The sequence below is a fragment of the Protomyctophum parallelum genome, assembly GCF_964188405.1.
Source record: "Protomyctophum parallelum genome assembly, chromosome: 8".
Taxonomy (NCBI): domain Eukaryota; kingdom Metazoa; phylum Chordata; class Actinopteri; order Myctophiformes; family Myctophidae; genus Protomyctophum; species Protomyctophum parallelum.
The window spans coordinates 3,722,183-3,740,964 of NC_139703.1; the positions used below are offsets into that span (position 1 = coordinate 3,722,183).

Below are 18,782 nucleotides of genomic sequence, written 5' to 3' on the forward strand. Positions count from 1 at the left end.
CCTTTACTGCATGTCACCCCCCCATCTCTCTCCCGTTTCCTGTCAGCCTACTGCCTGTCCCTTCAAAAATCAATAAAAGGCGTAAGCCGCAAAAAAAAAAAAAAAAAAATATATATTATGAATAATATTATTAATAATAATATAAACTTGACATTTAATAAACACAATATACTCCCCTTGACCCCTTGTCATGAGGTTATGGAATTGGGTTTAGTTTGGCAATATTAGTGTTTCCATTGACCGAATGTCATGTAAGCTTTCTTACGGTTTTATTATTTGATTGTACATTTGACTGATGCACAATTAGTACGACAGTAAAATACGCTTAATATTGCTACTTTACATTTCACACAGTATGAACAACAAGCCCCATGCTCAATCACATTGTATTCTTATTCCTCTTATAGCATAATAAATGATATGAATATATATAATAATGAATTGGGGAAAAAAGCTACAGGCTACCATTCATTTTCAATACTCTGTACTCCAGGGACGTGCAGAGAGCGTTGGAGAGGCAGGGGGCTGAAATTAAATCCTATAAGAGGGCACTTTTGGACAAGAATAGCGAAAATAGCAGATCTACATGCTTATCTACAAGCTCTCAGCGCGTCACGCCGCGACACGTTGAGAGCTTGTAGATAAGCTATTTTCGGGGCGCCAGCCGAGCACTCTTTATCTAGTGGATATGCCACGTACGACATGGATTTCTAAAGACATTTGTTCGACGCCAAATACTGTGTTCAAGTTCAGGAGACTTCGGGGAAAAAAAGCAATTCTCCTGAATGCTGCCTTCCAGTATGTCATGGAAAGGAAATGTCTTATATCTACAAGCTCAGTTGATCAGCTATTTTTGGTTAATGTTGCCCCCAGAATATGGGTTGTGGGGTACAAATTGGGGCTATAAACATGATACAGTATTGCAGGGCATGCTATATGTTATCTGTTTGATATGGCGTCGGCCAGACAGGGACAGGGGTATTTCTGACACTGAAGCATTATGTAAAAGCCAAGGTACAGTTATTTAAAATTAAACTGAATTTGAGAGAAACGGATTAATGACTGTAAAAATAATATATGTTTGCACTCGGTGTGACAAGCAATTTGCAGAGGCTTGAGGTGGGTAATTGTAGATGTGGTGTACAGGCACATGCTGCTTTGATGCTTATGATCAAAACCTGACATCTTTTGGGCTGTGTGTTTGTATGATGTCAGATCAAGCTTTCTAACCCATTCTGACCGGGCACCCATTTTGGTGTTGGCATCATGTTATGCTTTAGCTATTGAAAAATAGCAGATCTACAAGCTCGTATCGCGCCACCGAGTGGCGCGATACGAGCTTGTAGGTCTGCTATTTTTTGAAAAATGGAAGAACGACTGACATTTTTAGAATCTGATCTCAAGTCAGAATGGGTTAATCAGACCAGTGTGTGTCCAGTGGAAAACTCGTATGAATCTGATCTCGGGTCAGAATAGGTTAAAGAATCACAGGAACTGGCATGAAAACGCACGACGCGCTCTTGTTTGCCACGACGAGCGGCACAAACACGAGCCCCGGCGAGCCGTTTTTGATAAACAGAATGGCTGCGAAGTCCTTTGAAGATGCCGTCGTCTCTAACCTAAAGATATGGTGTGCGACGTGCGTAAAGGCTGTACAGTAGTCAGTAGTTTGTGTTTTCTCCCTTATCTCCCGCTAGTCTCTGTGTCCACAGTGATCTCATTCATTTTTATCTTCCCTGCCGACCCCCTTTCCAACTCCTCCTCTCTCCTCCCATCTATCTACCCCCCACTGTATCCTTCATGCTACATCTTTACCCCCCCCCCCCCCCGCGCCCCCAGCCCCTCCTCTTCTTACCCTTTGCTGCCCACTCTTAAAACCTCACTCCCTTCTCGTCCTCCATCCATCCATCCATCCATCCATCCATCCATCCATCCATCCTCCTTTCCCATGATCCTCTCTTGGTCACTCTGGACATACTGTACAGAACTGTACATAAATGTATCCCCCCTCATTGTCTTCTCCAGTTCGAAGGCGTGGCCGAGACTACACAGTATGTTTTGCCAAATGTCTGTCAGTCCGTGTGTCCTTCGGTTCGTCTGTGAACAGCTAACCTCCTGCCCGATCGCCGAGATCTGTCCAATTTGTCATATTCCATCGCGATTGGCTAACATTGGCTTCCCAAGTTGTGTCCGTTTTGAACAAAATGGCTCGAATCATGAACACAGCGTGGAATTTTGCACACACATTCCCACTTGGCCGTGGAAGAAATGCCACCCATTAATTATTTTACTCGGTGTCATGGTGGCGCTATAACAGGCCGATTCACATTTTTACCTATAAGGCCAAGGAAAAACCTCTGCCCTTTTTCACATCGTCCTTTTATAGCGCCACCAGGTGGCATTTTCTTTATATTACTCTTTCAGATATAAATTCTCAAAATGTTGTCCAAACGTCACGCAAATCAGTGCACATTAACCTCTATGATGAAGACGGATCTGTCCGATGTTTTCATATTCCATCGTGATTGGCAAATTCCGAACATTGCTGGCCCCACAATAACCTCACCTCCTTTTCATGCTCACTCTCACCCACCCTCCTTTGCATCTCCCCCTATCTTGCAGCCTGTCCCCATCGATGACCACTTCTGTGGCTTGGACATAAACCAACCCCTGGGGGGCTCCCAGCTTGTGTCAGGCCAGACCGTGTACACGGAGACCAGGGACAGACTGACCTCCGTCACCTCGTACGTCTACAACGGACACAGCGTGGTCTTCCTGGGCACACGCAGCGGCCAGCTGAAGAAGGTGAGGGCATTCTGACCTGAGATCAGATTCATACGAGGTTTCCGCCGGACACATACTGGTCTGATGATTACCCATTCTGACCTGAGATCAGATTCTAAAAATGTCAGTCGCTCTTCGATTTTTCAAAAATAGCAGACCTACAAGCTCGTATCGCGCCACTCGGTGGCGCGATATAAGCTTGTAGATCTGCTATTTTTCAATAGCTAAAGCATAACATGATGCCAACACCAAAATGGGTGCCCGGTCAGAATGGGTTAAATAGGCCCCTCTCGCAAACTTTGCAAGACGATCATTTCCAGTCAGAATTGTGTATGAAAAATCTGAATCCATGTTTATCGCATGACTCCAGCGATAGTGTGTACGGATTTTGAGTGACAAAATCTGTGGGAGTAGTAGCAAAAACTGTGTTTTGAAGAATATTACTATTACTATTATTTAGATTAGGGAGTTACATATGCTTTTTTAATGCATTGAATTTAATGCATTGCATTTTATTTATGTTTTTGTTTTTGTTTTGTACAATCACTTGACTCATCTGTCAAGTGATAACCAAATGCACATTTCATTGTGGTAGTAAACATGTCAGCTTGGTTAAAAATAGCAAATGGATGCATTGTGGTTTTGCACAATCAATCATTCTTCAATAGCTTATTTGGATGAGAATCTGTGTGTTATTTATCTATCTTCTAATCACATTTCCGTAGCCTTCCGTGTCCATAGGGGACTGATATTGCTTTCTAACATTCCAGACATACAATGACCTCCTTTTACGAGGTTCATGAAGCTGAATTATACACATGTCTAGCATGTTCTATTTCAATGTTTGTCCTATGATATAATCATGCGTTTTCTATAAGGCCCTTTGATGTAGCTGGATTGACTGGGCACCACCGCAGGCCTGATTACTGCACAGTCTAACAGTATGAATGTATGACAGGACTGTTGTGACACTAGCCTGGGGGAAACGGTTTTATGAGCAGACACACATACGCACAGAGAGGGAGAGAGAGTGAGATATAGAGAGAGAGAGAGAGAGAGAGAGAGAGAGAACGTTGTAGTCAGTACATTTTCACTAGAGAAAGTGGGAGAGACAGGAAGACAAATTGACAAAGAAACAACTCCTAAAGCCCAAATCACAAAGACCCAAGAAAACAGAGAGAGAGAGAGAGAGAGAGAGAAAACCGAATCACATGCTTTGTGTCAGTATGTGTGAGTTTAAATGAGTGCAGTATAAAATCCTCCATCATTCCTGGTGGTAAGTGGCGTCCAAGCAAAGGGCAGCTTGTCATTACCTCACTAGAATGTGCAGCCATGATTCAGACCACGGGGTGCCCCCAGAGGGGCCCCTGGGTCACGTCAGCAATGCTTTTCCATCTTCCCAAATGGACGGGCTGAGTGGAAATGGGGCATGACAATAAATGGCATCAGCAGATCACCGGGCCAGGGAGGTGACCGCGTAGGTCAAGCCTGCGACGGGATGGTTACAGCTGAGGGCGGAAGGTCAGATGGATTACCAACAACAAGTCTCACGGAGCGAGGCTGCGTGAGGATCGGCCTCGCATACGGACAGCAACATAATGGACGCGTCCTTCGACGTCTTTCTATTAGGTCACTATCGTTCCCCACAATACGACGGGACACTTCCATCGTCATCTGTCACAGTTTGGTTGTCAAAGGTGGTTGATTTTAATTGAGTAATGTGACCCCCGGGGTTTCCCTCCGGACTACCTCATATCCCATTTCAGGATCTGCGGCTCAGTGTTGTAAGAAAATGTCCACAGTGAATGCGTGACCATATTTTAATAAGACTAGACCATCTAAGCCAGGCATCAGGGAGTCAGCTTGCCTTCCACCTCTCTTATCTCTCCAATATCTATCTGTCTGTCTGTCTGTCTGTCTGTCTGTCTGTCTGTCTGTCTGTCTGTCTGTCTGTCTGTCTGTCTGTCTGTCTGTCTGTCTGTCTGTCTGTCCTCCCTCATATCACATCTCTCTCTCTTCTCTTTTTCCCTCCTCTTCCTCTGTTTCTCTTCCTCTGTTTCTCTTACTGTCTCTTACGCACGCACGCACGCACGCATGCATGCATGCACGCACACACACAAGAAAACACAATGACCAGCATGAGAGCATTTGCGGTCAGCAAAATGAAGACCATATGAGTGCCATCTACTGTTCTACTGTCCCACTCCCACTGTACTGCCATGGGAAACCCACCAGAACAATGGGAGTGGATGTAGGGGAAGTGGGATGGGGGGTGGAGGAGGAGGAGGGCAGCGTAGAGGGGGACAAGGGACCGCAGACCACAGGAAACCGGCTGATGGAGGAGAAGGTAACAGTTGAACACAAAGAGACGCGGTGTTGTGGAAACGATGAAGGTCTGGCAGCACGCCACACAGCCTAGCCAGCGCTACACAGTGCAGTCCTCAGTGTTCATTTAACTCTGAGTGTCGGTGTACATGATAGAACCAAATGGACCCGCTCCATCTGTACCTTTCTCAGCGTTAAATTATCCCTGAAGATTTGACGGTGTACGATACGTTCAGCTTTGCTCTGTTGCTAGTTATTGAAGAGATGAGGCAGTGGTTTTAACATTGATGTTTTTTTTAGGAGCTATCCCGGTCCACGCACTCGCACGCACGCACGCACGCACGCACGCACGCACGCATGCATACACGCACGCACACATTAGCTCTTTCAGCCTAGCATGTAATCACGTTATCATGTTTAGTTAATGGCAGTCGCTACCCTACAGCTTGACCAGCGGTCGTGGTCGATACGGCTCTCTTTGTGACTGTATCTAATGTGATGGCTGAATGATTAGTCACGTCATGCTGACCGGCATGCATGCAGCCCTCTGAGCTCGCCCTCCTGAAACACTGTTTCCTTTTCATTAGGCAGATCGGTCTCCCCGCCAGCCGTCTGTTGTATATGTGATCTCGGATACGATCACCGGAAACCGGGTCTAATCGCTGCTCCCTCTGACCTTCCGTGGCCATTAGCTGCTCGTTACGTTGCAGTGGTAGAAATGTAAGCTTATTCTGCGCTTGTTGCGATTGAATAAGAGCATCAGCTTGCTTTTAAACCCACCGAGCTTGTCCCTCCTCCTCGCCTCATTAGCATTCACACAGCCGTGATGGATATGTGGGCTAATCAATGTCCACTGTCCGAGGCTGTCAGCCACCATCTGACCATGTGCGTGGTCACTCAGCCCTGAAGGTGGCCAGTTGTCAGGCCCTTATGTCACCGCATTTCCCCTGTCATAATAATATTGACTCTGTTGCACCTTGGTCGGGCGTCCGTTTAGAATTCATTGACCGTGTGTGTGTGTGTGTGTGTGTGTGTGTGTGTGTGTGTGTGTGTGTGTGTGTGTGTGTCTGTGTGTGTGTGTGCGTGTGTCTGCTCGCTCATTGCGGATACACACAGAGTAACATTTGTTTTTTATTATGTTTTCTGGGAAATGTTTGTGGAAAAAGATGTTTTTTGTTTTACTGTGTTCCTTCATCTCTGCCAAATTGTTAGTTCCCTATTTTTGGTGGTTTAACCCAAAAAAAGGAAGAAAATTAGGTTATATCAGATTGTGTGTGAGTTTGTGTGCGTGTGTGTAAATGCATGTGCGTGCGTGCGTGCGTTGTGTGTGCGTGCGTGCGCCTGCATACTGGAAAGCTCTTTTGGTTCCAGTAAAAGGAGTGAACGAAGTCATCTTTAGGAAGTTATTTTGCTGAAGTGCAGTTTCAGAGTGTCACAGCCTCGCAGCCTCCCTGTGTCTGCGGGACTGGGTCAAGGGGAAACTGGGCAGACAGGTCCCCAGGGACAGGCAGACCCCCTGTCCGGCTGAGTGGCAGATTGGAAATTATTGGTTGAAGGGAGTAGCAGTAGTGCCTTGTCTCCTGGGGCACCATCCATATGTTTATGTTAGTTGAACATGATTTCAGAGGCCACAGTCAGACTGGCCAACATATGGACACACTTTCTGAATGACTAGAAGGCCATTTAAACACAAACCGCTGTCCGAGACATCCTCGTCTACCGAAAAGAGGCATATTTTATGGTAATGTAGGTTGAGATGGTTGCTCTCTCAAGACCCCTCGAAGTTTGTATAGAATATGAATGCGCAAATCTGCTCCGTATATAAATGCTCGAGGGAGGGACATTTTTGGGAGAAATAATTGCTCATGTAACGTCTGGCATCCTTACAACTGAGCTCATTCTGCCCGAGCAGACGGGGCATCTTAGAAGTTGAGTTTTTTTGTTTTGCTTGGCTCTCACAGGATGGGAGCGCAGAGAGCATATCCAGGATGCCAACAAGGGCTATGAGAGTGGTAGGTTGTTTTCATTAAGAATTCACAGGGTCACATTACATATCGCTGGCTGTTTGTGTAGCCATTTTGAACGTTGCTGTTCCTTTGCCAGGTTCTGGGGGATGTAGTCGTTGACATCAGGAAGGATGTCGCTCCCTTTATTGGTCTGAAATCTAAATACTGTCCCGGGGTTAAATAGATTATCTCATAAAACGTGAGGTCTGCTGGGAACTGGGAAGACAGACTGAGAAAGGGGGACCTGAAGTCATAAGAACATGTGGTGATTGCGCCAAATGGGTTTTATTTTACAGCACGGACCACACAGGAGACCGGGTGGAATGTCACATTTAAGTTGTTCTGTGGCTTTGTGGCAGCTAGGTTTGTGGTACCTAGAAACCCTCCTGCTCTTTTCGATCATGTTTTGATTGAAGCGAGATGCAAACAATTCCACATCCTGACCAGGTGACTGCATCCCCAATCATCCACGCCATGCAAATAAATAAATGTATATGTCTATTTATATCCACATTAAAGGCAATCGAGTTTAATCGTGCAGAAATGATTAGAACAAAAACTGTTACAAAATATTCAAGAGATCAAGGATAATTATGTTCAGGTACAGAAGCAAATAGGTCCATTGTGAATACAATTCTGTCATATTTTCAGCCGCAAAATTGGGTCAATTGCCTCAATTACTGTTACACGTAACCATGCATGTGGTCATAACATATTGGTCACGGAAATTACACCGGTAATTTGAATCAAATTGCAATAAAATTACACCATCCGCCATGTACAGTAAAGACCAAAAACACAATGACATAATAAACTCAGAAACTGATAACATGGACAAATAGAGGATCTATTTGCATATTCTCAAGTGCAGTACTATAGTGGCTTACCCTGAGAGAGTTAGAGAGAGAGAGATATGTACTGTATACTTACTGTATAAGTCGTTCCTTATGACCTTCACCTCGTCATCTTATAATAAAGATTTGTGCAAGTTCACCTAGACAGTGTGTGGGATCTTTCTCATTATGTTTTTATCTTCTGAAAAGTCCCACTTAATTATAATTACATTGTAACGTAATTTGTAATGATGTAATTATTACCACCATGACATTTTTTTCCTCTTGTGCACCCCCTAGAAACGCCCTGGGGGGGAGCGCACAACACACGTTAGGAGTCATTATCCTATTATATAGAACATGTAAGAAGATAAGATAAAACAAGATATTGTCCTGCAAGGGAAATTTGTCTCAGGCTAATCTAGACAGAGGTTCTCAACCTGTGGGTCGGGACCCCCAGGGGGTCGCCCACAAGGTTTTTTTTGGGGGACAGAAGACAGATGACAGTAAAATGAAAAGTGGGACAATTGAAGGAATTTTAAGTCCAACAAAATGGAGTGGCTCAATTCCTACAATTCCTACACATGCTTGTCAGGGTGGTGGGTCCGAAGTTCACATTATGATTATTTTGGGGGGTTGCGGCCTGAAAAGGTTGAGAACAGTGTTGTTTTTGGCAGCACATTTAGATTTTAGTTTTAGTCATAGTCTCTTGAATAGATTTCATTTAGTTTTAGTCACATTTTAGTCACCTGGAATGTTTTAGTGTTAGTCTAGTTTTAGTCGACTAAATATAATATTTTAGTCGTCTTATATTCTGGACAATACGTAATATGTACTGCTATATTAAAGGAGAATTCCATGCTAGACGGCTTTCTTACCTTTATTTGTAGTTGTTACGTCCCCACCAAAGAGGTCCAGGTGTTATTTTGTGCAAAAGTGCATTATTGGCTATTTCCCCTAATATAAATCCTCAATGGGGGTTGAGTTTTTGTGTTAATTTGTTTATTTCCGTAGTAAAGTGTGCCGCTTGGGATACTATTTACATTATGAAGAGAGGATATATACAGCGATGGAAATAAGCGAATTAGCACAACACCCCAATGCCCCATTCAATTCAATGCAATTTAATTCAATTCATTGAGGTCTTATGGTAGGGGAAATAGCCAATAATGTGATTTTGCACAAAATAACACCTGGACCTCTTTGGTGGGGACGTAACAACTACAAATATAGGTAAGAAAGCCTTCTAGCATGGAATTCTCCTTTAAAACCCTGCAAAAACTCACATACACATAATTATAACCTACACAACCTAAAGTTAACGGGACAGACCAAGAAACTATACACTACAGTATATGTGCCTGTGTGTCAGTTGGCTCATTTTAAAACCAATTAAACTTGCCTCACTTTCGGGGAAGATATAGGAGCTGTTATTCTCTCAAAGGACCGATGCCTGGCCGCCGTGGCCGGTCCCGTTTTAGATCGTGATTCTCAACCGTTTTACATTCAAGGACGCCAGTTTGATATAAAAATAATGTTTTATTAGGTCATGGACCTCTATTTGGTAAGTTCTTCTTATCTCAGAGTGCACAAATGGAACCGAATACGGAACCGTCAGAGTCCATTTGCTTCACAACTGATTTAGCAGGAGAGCCCACAATAAATCCACTGAATTCAACCACCGTAGACCGGGTCAGAGGGGGTCAGTACCTTCTCTGAGCTCATCACCGGACCCTCTGCCCCTCGGTCACCCTCATCATACCCAGCTAAATGCTGTCAGCTCCATACTTTTCTCAGCTGGTCATTTTCTTTTCATAGCCGGCTAGTGGTGGTGGTGGGAAGGGGGGTGGGAGGGTGCTAGTGGTCCCATATTTGTCTTAAAGCTCTGGTTTCTATCTATTCTATTTATGAAACAAGGGGTGTGGGAAATACAATCCACCTTATTCACATGGCAGCCATTTTGCACTTATATCATACTCGGGGAAACCCACTCCACTCGGGGGAGCTGATTCCCTCTACTGTGTGGGACTGTGGTAAAGAAGAGGGAGAGAGAGAGTCATGACACAATACACACCAGTTTGCAAGCATTTGACCATTGTCATATGTGGGATGATTAAACACGTCAAGTTTTCCAGTTTGAGGAAATAATCTCAGAGAGAGAGAGAGTGAGAGAGAGAGCACATAAGTACTTACCTACCTACTTAAAGCAGTGGTTCTCCATCGGACCTCCATCTGAAAATATTTTGTGCCAGCTAGGAACAAAATTTATACAAGATTTGTGTTTCCTTTTTTTAAGGTTGTTTTGACAATGGCCGATCTACACATAACCCACACAACCACAACAATGCGATGCGTTGTGCACTTGTAGATTGGCTATTTTCAAATAGCCCATGTTACACAGATTTTGATAAACTAAATATGGACACCCCCTGTACATTTTGGACGTGGCTGCCATGGAGCAGCCTCTGGCTGCACACTGCACAGTATGATCAAATTGTGTTCATAAAAAAGAAAAGTACCTAAATTGGACTTCTGAAGAACACAAATTAGTCCCGTACAGGTGAAATATTTAACTTGTGGCCCTATCTTGGAGAAATGCCATATAACACAGTCGATGGTGGGTAGTGAACAGCAGAAGGGAGTCGCCTACCTGCAGGCCAGTGGGAGATGGGTTGGACAGCTGAATATGTGAAGACTGACCTTGAGCAGATGTCTGCCTGGCAGGTCCATGCAGCGTTGTACGTTTTTTTTTAATCAAAACTCATAATAATTAGATAGATGTAATACGTATACAGTATATACAGTATATGGGAAGATTCATGTTATGTCTATTTCCTGTTCGATGAGTATTGAACGAAAATGAAACATAATGATAACAAGGGAATATATTTGTTAAAATATGGTTGAATATTTAACCCCGAAATGTAGTGTAGGCTACGTAAATAAAAATCACACCTGTGTGAACCGAGTGGTGCAACTCCCCCCCCCCCCCCCCCCCCCCCCCCCCTCTCTCTCTCTCTCTCTCTCTCTCTCTCTCTCTCTCTCTCTCTCTCTCTCATATATATTAGCAGGCAACAGTGAAGCACTGTCTCTCTCTTTCTGCATGGCACAACAGCGCCCCTACTGGTACTCTTACTGGTACACATACATAGGTGTACACGGACATTGCTGGTTGTAGGAGTGGTTGCACCACTCAAAAAAAGTTTTGTGTAGTTTCTGCTGTGGGGATAAAGCAGAACAATGAGGCGGCCGGGGGTTCCATTTTAGGTATCAAAAAGAGTGTTTGGTGGTGGTTTGTGAAAGAGACTCTTTTAAGGCCAATTCTAAAGCTTAATCAGAAATTGATAAACCACAGAGTAGTGAGGCCGGGAAGCTTTGAGATCTGAAGAAGAAAAGTTTGGCCAAGGAACATTTCTGGGGGTTTAGCTCTGAATCCCTGAGCTTTTGGACAAAGCGGAACCCAAACTTGACGGTTGGGTGAGGAATATTATTTTTTCCCTTTTTGAGCAATGCATTGCCTTTTTATTTGATGAGTTTATGGTTTACTTGATTTTTGGAAAATAGAATACAATACAATTTTTGCATGAAAGAAGAGGATCCAAGGCACAAAAAAAAAGCCTTTTTTATTTAAGAGTTTAAGCCTTAAGGCATGGCAAAGAACATTACAAAAAGGACCTTTTTGTAATGTTCTTTGCCATGCCTTAAACTCTTAAATAAAAAAGGGATCATATTGCTGTCGCAATTAAACCCATATATGGAGATCCCTGATCAATATTAGTATGGTTATATCATGTCAGAACCTGTCGACATTATTATGTTGATCCTTCCCCATCCGTCCTTCCTCTTCAATGTCTCCCTTTTGACTGATACCTGTCCATTCAAAGACTCTAGAGTTTAAACTCCAAAGATATTTGTGCAGCCGTGCCCGGCACCTGGCAAGAACTAGAGTTCTCAACAGGCCTGAAAATTAACGCCCTACCTGGCCCCTACCTGGGCCCTCATCAAACCCTGTCCACTCAAGACACTGCCACCGCTGCCACCCTTAGATCTCCATAATATGGAGATCTAAGGGTCAGCACCATATATTATATGGTGCTGACCTGTTCTGGCAATCCATATGTTGATCTGACCTCATCACACCCTGTACACTGAAGACTCCATATACAGTATGGCCAGTGCTTCTCGCCCTCAGGCGTCTTACTGGTAATATAGGATAATCTGTCAAAAAGACAAAAATGATCTCCTGCTCAGTAAAGTATGTCTACCAACATAACGGCAGATTGGATCAATTCTGCACTTCCACAGTCTTTCACAGCTCTCAATGTGGCACCCAGCACATTGTTTTTCCTTTATTTACCCAGGGTAGTAGCTGAGCACAAGTGCTCATTTTCAGCAACGCCCTGCACATTTTTAGAAACACACAGACACACACACACACATTAAAACCTGGGAGCTGACCAGTACAACCACAGTCTTATACTGTTGGCCACTAAGCAGCTCCACTGGAGCAGTTGGGGGTTCAGTGCCTTGCTCAAGGGCACTTCAGCGGTATTGGGGTGAGTGATGACAAATCACTTCCCGACCCAGATCTTTCCTGCACGTCTGGGGAATCGAACTGGCAAGCTTTCGGCAACAAGGGCGCTCCTCTAACCCTTAGGCCGCTGCTGCCCCCAAAATACCTGGGAGAGAATTCAAAGTCATTGCAAAGCCATCCCCTTTATACAAACGCTAACTTTTGGGAGTAATCCAAAAGTCTTAGGGCATTGCCAGAGAACATATACAAATAATGTACCCTCTGAATCGTGACATTTCAAGTAGTCTGCTGCATTTGTACGGCTTGATCGATGTAATCTACTTTGTAGATGGTGTCGACTAGAAGCTTCACTTTTAAATTGAATGAGTCTTATATTTTTTATCCCCTGACAGCTTTCTTTGATTTTGGGATATCTTCTTCCATTCCGCTCATTCTCCCGATCCACTCCTTAATGCTGCATAGTGTATACGGTAGACAAAGGTATCTTGATTATAAAATGGGATTGTATGCCTTGAGGATGCTTTGAATTCACTGGACAATGACAGGTAAAAGTCCATGGAAAGTCAGCCTGACATGTGCTGTCCCTCTGATGTACTCATTCCTGATCCTATCCACCCTCATGAGGAAAATCATGAGTAAATTATAAAGCGGAAGTGGAGCCTCCTCCCCACTTCCGTTTCCTCTTCACAGTCGCGCAAATTTATCTCATAATTTAAATAGAAAACTCTTGCTTAGCAGAAAAGGAATTAAATTTTTTTTTTGATGTAAAGATATTTTAAAATATCTATTTCGTGAATGGAAATTGCATAGCTTCCTTACACGAATTTCAGGAGGCGTAGTTCCAGACTCTATATAGCATTCGGAGATAGTGGAATAGTTGTCTGGCTACGCAAGACTACTCCCAGAGAGAACCTCAACATTTTAGTCTCTGCATAGCTGGTCTCACCACCGTCTTGTACACCTTCCCTTTCGTTGTTGCTGATACTTTCATCACACATCACACACCCGACACTTTTCTCCACCCATTCCAACCTGCTTACACTCGTTTCTTCACCTCTTTTTGAACACACATTACTTACTTACTTATTTAGTCCTCTTGCACTTTGGTCCTCTTGCACTTACTTATTTAGTCCTCTTGCAGCCATCTGGGTCTGTCGTGGGTAAGGTGTTGAGCTTGTGCCAATGTCACGCTACATGCTCTAAGGTCCTGGGCTATTACATCCAGCCAGCGGGTGCAGGGGGCGCCTCTTGGTCGTCTCAAACCGGCTTGCTGGGAATTGAAGTCCAGGATCTTTTTTTGTGGCTTTCCCTTTATTTTATTTTTTATTTTATTTTTAGTGTTCACCTATGTGACGTTAATGTGACGTTAATGAGCGCCAGTATGACTATCAGTAGGGGCACTGTTGTGCCAGAAACAGAGAGAGAGAGATAGTGCTGCACTGTTGCCTGCTAATGAGAGAGAGAGAGAGAGAGAGAGGAGAGACGGATAGAATCACAGTAGGCTAACAGGAAATGGGTAGAGAGATGGGGGGGGGGTGACATTTAGTAAAGGCCGTCAGGATCGGGAGTTGAACCCACGGCACACAGCCAGACTGGATTACCAGCCAAGGTGCCTGGACCGCTGAGCGTTAAAAGTGAAGATTTTATTTTATGGGGTTTAGCACCAACAGTCTGTGGGGGCCGTCTGTAGGGTTTCTCTCTCTCTCTCTCTCTCTCTCTCTCTCTCTCGTGCACACTGTTCTCATGAGAGCGCTCTCTCTCTCTCTCTCGTACGTATTTTCGTAGTTCTGCCCTCCTCTTCCCGTCATTCCGTCTTATCTCTTCTTTCATCCTGTCTGTCTGTCTTTCTTTGTGTCCCCCGTGTCTGGCTGGCAGTGCTCTGTGCTGACTGAGAGGCGTGCATGATTGATTGATGCACTTTTGGTGCCCAGGGGATCCAATCATGTAATCAGTTCGTATTGATCGGGCCGTCTCTATTGAGAGTGCAAGTGCCACCGCTTGCAAGAGTGAGCCTGCATGGCATCCAGACAAACTCTGCTGCAGTCGGTCGGGTCTGCGAGGTCGCTTACTGTACGTCCGTCTGCATGTCAGAATGTGTGGCAGGGAGAGAGAACCCTGTCATTATTACACGATTCCACATCTCTCCTCACTACCCAACTCCCCTCCTCTTATTCATCATGATGTTATTTAAAGCTCACGATTTAGAAATGAATTCCACTTTGCTTTAATTGCATGTATAATGAGACAATCTCCAAGAATTTTAAATAAGGTGTTCAACCAGGTCTAGCGTGACTAATGTGCATCTTTTACTCCTTGCTGTCAGGCTTAATTCTAGGGCTGCAACTATTGATTTATTTCTATTTTAGTTTTTGCAATTACCTTTCGTAGAATAATCGAGAATTGCCCTTGATTATCACATGGTGTTCTCTCAGTGTGAGTGCACATAGTGTAACAATGACATACTGTATCTGGTTTTGTAGTCCAATATGCAGAGCTCAAGGCTCCACCAGTGGGCATCCAGTCTCTATGCTTTTTTAATGAGCCACAAAAAGTTTGCTGCCTCAAAGTCATTCCAAAGTCAAATTGATCTTTTGACGCTGAGCTAAGTGAATACATTACACAGAGTGAACTGAGCCAACCCCACGGGTTGTTTGGTTTTGGGCACACACAGCTACTACTGCACTAAATCTGCCTGGCATGCATCTGTCATGGCATGTTCCTGTTGTGGAGAATCTAAATCACATCATATCAACGGGTGCATGACATGTGCAGTAACACTGCTGGACAGACACATCAGCAGCTGACACAGGAACTAAAGCACATACAGTACTGATGCCTGTCCACTGTGTCCAGTGGCACAAGGACAGCTGGATGTCACATACTGCACGACACGTTGCACAGGCCAGGGGGAAAGAAGGGATACACAGTAGTTGACAGGAGACCATGTAGACCAGTGATTCCCAAACCTTTTAGCCTGTGGCCCAAAACTCTTCCCGGGACGCAAACTAGTGAAAATAGCAGATCTACAAGCTCACGTCTTCTTTATTAAATTATATTCCATATATTTTTGTCTCCACCAGCCGAAGGCATGGGGAGAGTATGTTTTGCACTCCGTCCGTCCGTCCGTGTGTCCGTCCGTCCGTGACCAGCTAATCTCAGCCACCGTTAACCCGGTCGATGCCAAATTTTGCACACACACTCCCTGGATGCCAACCATGAACCTCTGCCCCAAACTTTCCAGAACGGCCTGTTATAGCGCCACCAGGAGGCCGCTTTGTGCAAAACAAGTTTTTTCACAGTACACCTACAGATTTTGTCCAAACATCACGCAAATTAGTACACAGTCTCTCTAGTGCCATTCAACGAAACGGGTCTTTCAGATTTCTCACACTCCATCCTGATTGGTTAAGATTGGCTTCCAAAGTTCACAGGAGTGCTCAGTTTCAAACAAAATGCTGCAAATCATGAACACATCGCGTGATTTCCCTGAAATTGTGCACGCACATTCCCACTAGGCCGAGGACGAAATGCCACATGAACAATTTCAACTCAGCCTCAAGGTGGCGCTATAACTGGCCCAAAAGTGTTTTTACCTCTAACTGCACGGATCTGTGGATAACCTGGTGGAGACCTGTGCCCAGAAGGGCACTTTTTCTAGTTTTAAATGCTTTGAAAGGATAATAATTCAAAACTAAATGTAGGCCAAAACCTAAAGCCATCCATACAAATGTGTCCACGACCCACAAATGGGTCCGACCCACTGTTTGGTAAACAGTGATATAGAATAAGTGTCCCACAACTAACTAGCCAATTACATTGCTCTGTCCTGTCCCACTGGCTTATGCGATGTACCATAACGAGCTAATCGCAGACTGTACAAGTGTGCCAGTGCAAGCCGACACATATATATACATATATTTTGTGAACAAAACATTGCTCAATTATTAATGTGTGTGTACTAAACTTAATCCAACCTGTCCTAATCCAGTTTTTAGAGTGCAGCCGTGCAGGTGACCTTCAAATAGACAGAAAGAGCATGGGCATGCTGTCTGATCTGACAGACCACCACCATGTGCCGTGCGCCACAGAAAGCATTCACCAATGTTGCAGTTTGCCTTGTTATTAATTCCTACTGAAACTGTCAAATCAAGTGTTTGATAGTTCCCCTCACACCTTACCTTTAGCATGAGCTGCGTGTTCTCTTCAGTTATGGACATGTGGTGGAGTTTGTAGTACTGTAGTAGGCTATCAGTGGTAGACCGTCTAAATGCCCAGGCGTGCAACGTAAATGCAGGGCAGCAGGCACAGACACGAAGGCACGGGAGGTCCAACCTATAGGTCCTACGAGAAATGTACTGGACTTCTTCTTGTGTTTTATAACTTTTACTACTGTTCATTCATTACTGTTAATTGAGTGTTGATGTATGTGTGTCAGACGGTCGATGTTTATGAAAATTCGCATCCCATATTGCTTCAAAATGGGACATGATAGTGTATTTAATTGGCAATTTAAGGACAATTCCGTATTTTACGTGACGGGTGGTAAGCTGTTCGGTAACGCAGAAAGTAACTTGGTTGTTATACTTATTACTGAATTGCTTTTTGGTAACGCGTTACTGCCCACCAGTGGGCCCTGGCCCACCGCTTGGGAATCGCTGACTAGATGACACATTTCTATGAGAGAGAGGGAGGAAGACAGCCGAGATAAATTAACTGGTACTCGCATGCTGTGCTATTCCTTGGCTCTATGTAGAAATTTCACTGCATACATATTGGGGAATGCCTGCTGGCCAGCCACGTTACGGAACAAAAACTAGTATTTCTGTTCATAAAATATTCATAATACACACAGCTTTTTCATTATAATATTTGTAACCTTCGGGATATGGACTGGATGGCATGGAAGCTCCTGTGGAGAAAACACAAAAATGGTAAAACTATTGTAGGACAAGAGAGAGAAAACTTGTAGGTTGGAGTGAAACTAGTAAACAAGGATGGAACTGTGGGCAAACTTTTAAAGTGAACCCGTATGCTGGCACTGGGAACTGGGGTTTATGCTAACAGCTAGCGGTAGAGATAGAGTTAAAAATGAAGTTCATTAATCATGAAAAATCTCACGATGCATTGGCGACACGTTGTGAGCTTGTAGATCAGCATGCCGAAGAGATTTGGTGTGTACACGCACTACACGGAATAAAGTTATCCGTTCCTCCGCCCCTATTGCACATGCATTATGCCCACGCAGCCCAGCGCAGTGGTATATTAGTATCGCAACGCGAGGCTAGAATAAAGTGGTCCAAGGTTTTTCTTTTTATAGAGAATAGAGGGCCTTGCATTCACCATCATGTGTGTGTGTCTGACTGTGTTCCGCTGCAGATCAGAGTGGACGGGCCTGGGGAGGGAGGGCTGCTGTATGAGACGGTGACGGTGATGAAGGACAGCGGCGGCATCCTGCGTGACATGGCCTTCTCCCTGGACCACTACACTCTCTACGTCATGTCCTTCAACCAGGTGAGACCACTACTCTCTCTACGTCATATAATGGGCAACTGGCGGCCTGGGGGACACATGCAGCCCCCCCCGGAGTTAGTGTCGAAGTGTCCTTGAGCAAGACTCTGAACCCCAAATTGCTCCTGATGTGCTGGTTTGGTGGCTTGCATGGTTTCCGCCGCCATCGGTGTATGAATGGGTGAATGTAATGCACAATCTATGTAAAGCACCTTGGATAAAGGCGCTATATAAATGCACCATTTACCATTTACTTAATGCGGCCTACAGGTTAATATCACAATACTGATATATTATTGATTTCAGCTGTTGCCAATGTAAATATGACCCGCTTTAATTTACTTCTAAATTAGTAGCTTAATGAGTCGTATTAAACTGTTATAGTCCTTTTTTATGTCCAATGTATAGCTTGTATTTAGTTCATAAAGTTAACATAACTATAATTTAAGGTTTTGAAAGGTATTTGAAATTAAATAAACATTTCAGGATTTCAATTCAAAAGTAGCAAAACATTATTCAGGATTTCAATTCAAATATAGCAAAAATTGCAGTTTTGAGCTTGTAGATCGGCTATTTGTGCTATGACAGTAATATGCAATGTGGCCCTCTGGAGTGTGTGTGGAAATATAGTGGCCCTCGCCATCGTCAAAGTTGCCCACCCCTGCTCTACGTCATGTCCGTCAACCAGGTGCGACCAATGTTGCCCCTTTTGCTCTAGTTGGGAACTTGGGATAAAACGTCATTAATTGCACTTCTTTGTCTTACTTTGTCACATTTCATCACATTGTCGTT

The 18,782-nt window shown here is 44.1% G+C and overlaps 1 protein-coding gene across 1 annotated transcript in view; it reads left to right on the forward strand.

Annotated features, from left to right (window-relative positions):
- LOC310863236 (plexin-A2-like) overlaps positions 1 to 18,782 on the forward strand; it is a 103,275-nt gene that overhangs the window by 21,589 nt on the left and 62,904 nt on the right. The window contains 2 exon segments of the mRNA XM_083771431.1: positions 2,623 to 2,805; positions 17,859 to 17,993. Of these exon segments, the coding sequence (XP_083627557.1) occupies positions 2,623 to 2,805; positions 17,859 to 17,993 (318 nt within the window).